General features: G+C 38.2%; 1 protein-coding gene across 1 annotated transcript; it reads left to right on the plus strand.

The window, feature by feature from the left end:
- The first annotated feature begins 64 nt into the window (after positions 1-64).
- On the plus strand, positions 65-3078 carry LOC121918215 (coiled-coil domain-containing protein 136-like). Its single transcript, XM_042444302.1, has 2 exons — positions 65-202; positions 2657-3078. Exons 1-2 carry the CDS (start codon positions 166-168, stop codon positions 3076-3078), a joined length of 459 nt encoding a protein of 152 aa, XP_042300236.1. The 5' UTR covers positions 65-165.
- Positions 3079-3211: the final 133 nt, after the last annotated feature.

Raw genomic sequence — 3211 nt, forward strand, 5'->3', positions numbered from 1 at the left:
GGAGTAGGCCCGAAGCCTGCCTGGCTTTGGCTCATGCTGAGGGCCCAGTGTGGGCGGCAGGCTTCGGCCTAGTCTGGGGGTTCTGAGAGAAGCTGCAGAAGGGGGACCTGCCGGTGCACGCGCCACGAGCTGTGGCAGGCTGTGGCGGTTTCACCAGCCGCCGTCATGGCGAACCAGGTGCCCTCCGGCTCCTCCATTAACAGTGAGTTCGAGGAGAGGAGTTATAGGAGATGGAGGCATGGCAACGAGGCCTGGACAACTGGCACAAGCATCGCCAGCAGTGACCCAGGCCCAGCATCATCGCTGTGCCATAAACCAAACAGGATCTCATACTCTCCGCCTGTTTCTCCCTAGAAACGGATTTGTTTTGCCATTTTTTGCGTTGGCCACTTATTTTTCTTCTTTCCCCCAACTGCTTTTAAAAACACTATTTCGAGGGTGCTTCTGCATTGTAGAAATAACGTGTTTTGATGCCGCTTGAATTGTTTGCCCTGGGTCCTGTCCTGCAGGACATCGGGATTTGTAGTTTGGTGATGCACCAGCACTCTCCGGCAGATTCGGCTAAAGGCCTTGCGAAGCTACAAATCCCAGGATTCCATGCGATAAAGCTGCAGCGTCTAAAGCGGTGTCAAACTGAATTATTTCTTTACAGTGTAGATGTACCCCAGGAGTGTTTGTGTGTGTTTTTGACTGAGATTGAAACCTGTGGATTTTGTTCTCTCTAACCAGTTGTGTCTGTGCCTCTACATTGTAGAAATAATGCAGTTTGATACTGCTTGAATGGCCATGGCTCTCATTTATTATTATTATTATTTATTTATTTATTTATTTATTTATTTATTTTTATCCCGCCTTTCTCCCAAAAAGGGATCCAAGGCGGCTCACAATATAAAAAACACATTAAAATAAACAATTTTTAAAACACTAATTGAAACAGTAAAAAGTTAAAATTTTTAAATATACAAAATTTAAAACATACAACGGTTAAAAATAATCTAAACCAACCACCCCCAATAAAACCAGGCCTGCATGATTTTAAAAAACTTGCTGGAATAAAAATGCTTTTGCTTGCCAGCAGAATACTGGGATTTGTAGTTTGGGAAGGCTCCAGCCCTCAAATTGGGAGTGATGGCTACAGACTTGCAAATCCTATTACAGTATTCTGAAGGATGGAGCTATAGCACATAGTGTTTTCAAACTGCATTATGTCTACACTGTAGATTTCCTCTGGGTACAATTTCCATTTTGTTGGCTATATTTCTACATCTTTCATTATTATTATTATTATTATTATTATTATTAAAGTTTATTTATATAGCGCTGTAGGTTTTACACAGTGCTTTATGTAATTGTCTAATGAAAATGAAACTGCCTGCAGTGTTCAATCTAACATCACAAGCATGAACTTTAAATATAAACAACTTATCCATTATAATAATTCTAATCTTTTAATCTTGTATTGCATCTATTTTAACATTCTAACAATTTAATTCTGTTTTAATGTATCACTTCTCTATGTTTTTAATTGTACTAACCATCCTGTATTTACAATTTCCTAAATTATTTATACTCCTTCCTTCCCATCCTCCCATTGTGGACAGCAACAGAAACATCGATGGTATCATCTTATAAAACTGCTGGGTTATTGTCTATTCTTTCTACCTGAAAAAAACAACAGCAATATATACATTTCACTTCTGAATTAACAGTTTTCTTTTCCTATAGTCCATTGCTGTCTTTCGAAATTTGCATTTCTTAAAAATATCCAGCTCTCATCTTATTGTCTAATTTATCGTTTATATCTGTATGACACATTTATTATTGATTTGCCCATCTATCTATTTTATGAGTCCACCATAATTAATCATGAATAATAATGTTACTAATTACCATATATTATTAATTATATATAATATTTATTATATTATTAATATTATATATTATTATTAAACCTTATTTTGTCTTATATTGTATCCTATCATATCACTTCTTTTCCTTCCTCTTATCCTTTGTACCTCTTTTGCATTATTTGCATTATTTCTGTACTTCACTGGTGCATGTCTTACCTTCTATTACTATCAGAGGTTTCTCTTTTGCTATTTCTTCCTCTCTGACTATCTCATTCCTATATTATTCATGAGTTATTAATATTTCCTACTATTGTTAAACTGTATATTGTCTTACATTGTATTGTACAGATTGTTACTCATGTCATATTACTATGTATTATTATTAAACCTTATTTTGTCTTTTATCTTAGTCTTATATCACCTCTTTCCCTTTCTCTTATCCTCTTTTTCCTTTGCATTGTTATTTGCATTATTTTTGTACTTCACTGGTGTATGTCTTAACTTCTATTACTATCATAGGTTTCTCTTTTACTATTTCTTGCTATTTCACTATCTTATTCCTCTATTACTCATTAATATTACATATTATTATTAAACCTTATTTTGTCTTATATTGTATCATAGACATATCACCTCTTTCCCTTCCTCTTATCCTTCATCCCTCTTTCTCTTTTGCATTGTTACTTGCATTATTTTTGTACTTCACTGGTGCATTTCTTAACTTCTATGACTAACAGAGGCTCATCTTCTATCATTTTGTACTATCTCACTGTCTCATTTCTCTGTCCTTCCCTCTGCCAATCCAGCTCAGATGCGGTCTCTGAAGGATGAGTTTGATTCTCTGCAAGAAGTGAAGGATGTCGAGATGGAACGCCTGGAACGAGAACTGCGGGAAGCCAACGAGGAGATCCATAACCTGCGCCTGGATGCTGAAGAGGCCGCTGCCTTGCATGAGAACGAGATTGCTGGCATGCAAGAGGAGCTTTGCCGCCTGAAGGCTGAGCTGGATCGGGTGCAGCTTGTCCGTAATGAATATGACATGGAGGTCACTGCCTTGCGTGCCGAGATCAATATGAAAAAGGGACCAGATACAGGAGACAGCCAGACTGCTCCGGAGACGGTTGTGATGGCACATGCTGATGAACATCTTTCCAGTGCTGCGGAGGAGGTGGCCAGACTACAAGGTAATTGGGGACTACCCACATTGAGGGTGACCTTAGAGGACTAGAGAGTATGTTGGGCATAGAGTCAGAACAGGCCTTAAGGGCCATCAAGTCTCGCTATTACTCACTGAATGGATTAAGGAATCAGAGATTTATGGGATTTCACAGTTGTTATACTCTGAGATCAGACAGTCATAG

Source organism: Sceloporus undulatus, unplaced genomic scaffold (assembly GCF_019175285.1).
Source record: "Sceloporus undulatus isolate JIND9_A2432 ecotype Alabama unplaced genomic scaffold, SceUnd_v1.1 scaffold_6152, whole genome shotgun sequence".
NCBI classification, from domain to species: Eukaryota; Metazoa; Chordata; class Lepidosauria; order Squamata; family Phrynosomatidae; genus Sceloporus; species Sceloporus undulatus.

Excerpts from the sequence above, each read along its gene's own strand:
- LOC121918215 (XM_042444302.1), top strand. The coding sequence starts at position 166 with ATGGCGAACCAGGTGCCCTCCGGCTCCTCCATTAACA. Across the intron at positions 203-2,656 it reads CTCCGGCTCCTCCATTAACA|CTCAGATGCGGTCTCTGAAG; the intron begins GTGAGTTCGAGG and ends CTGCCAATCCAG.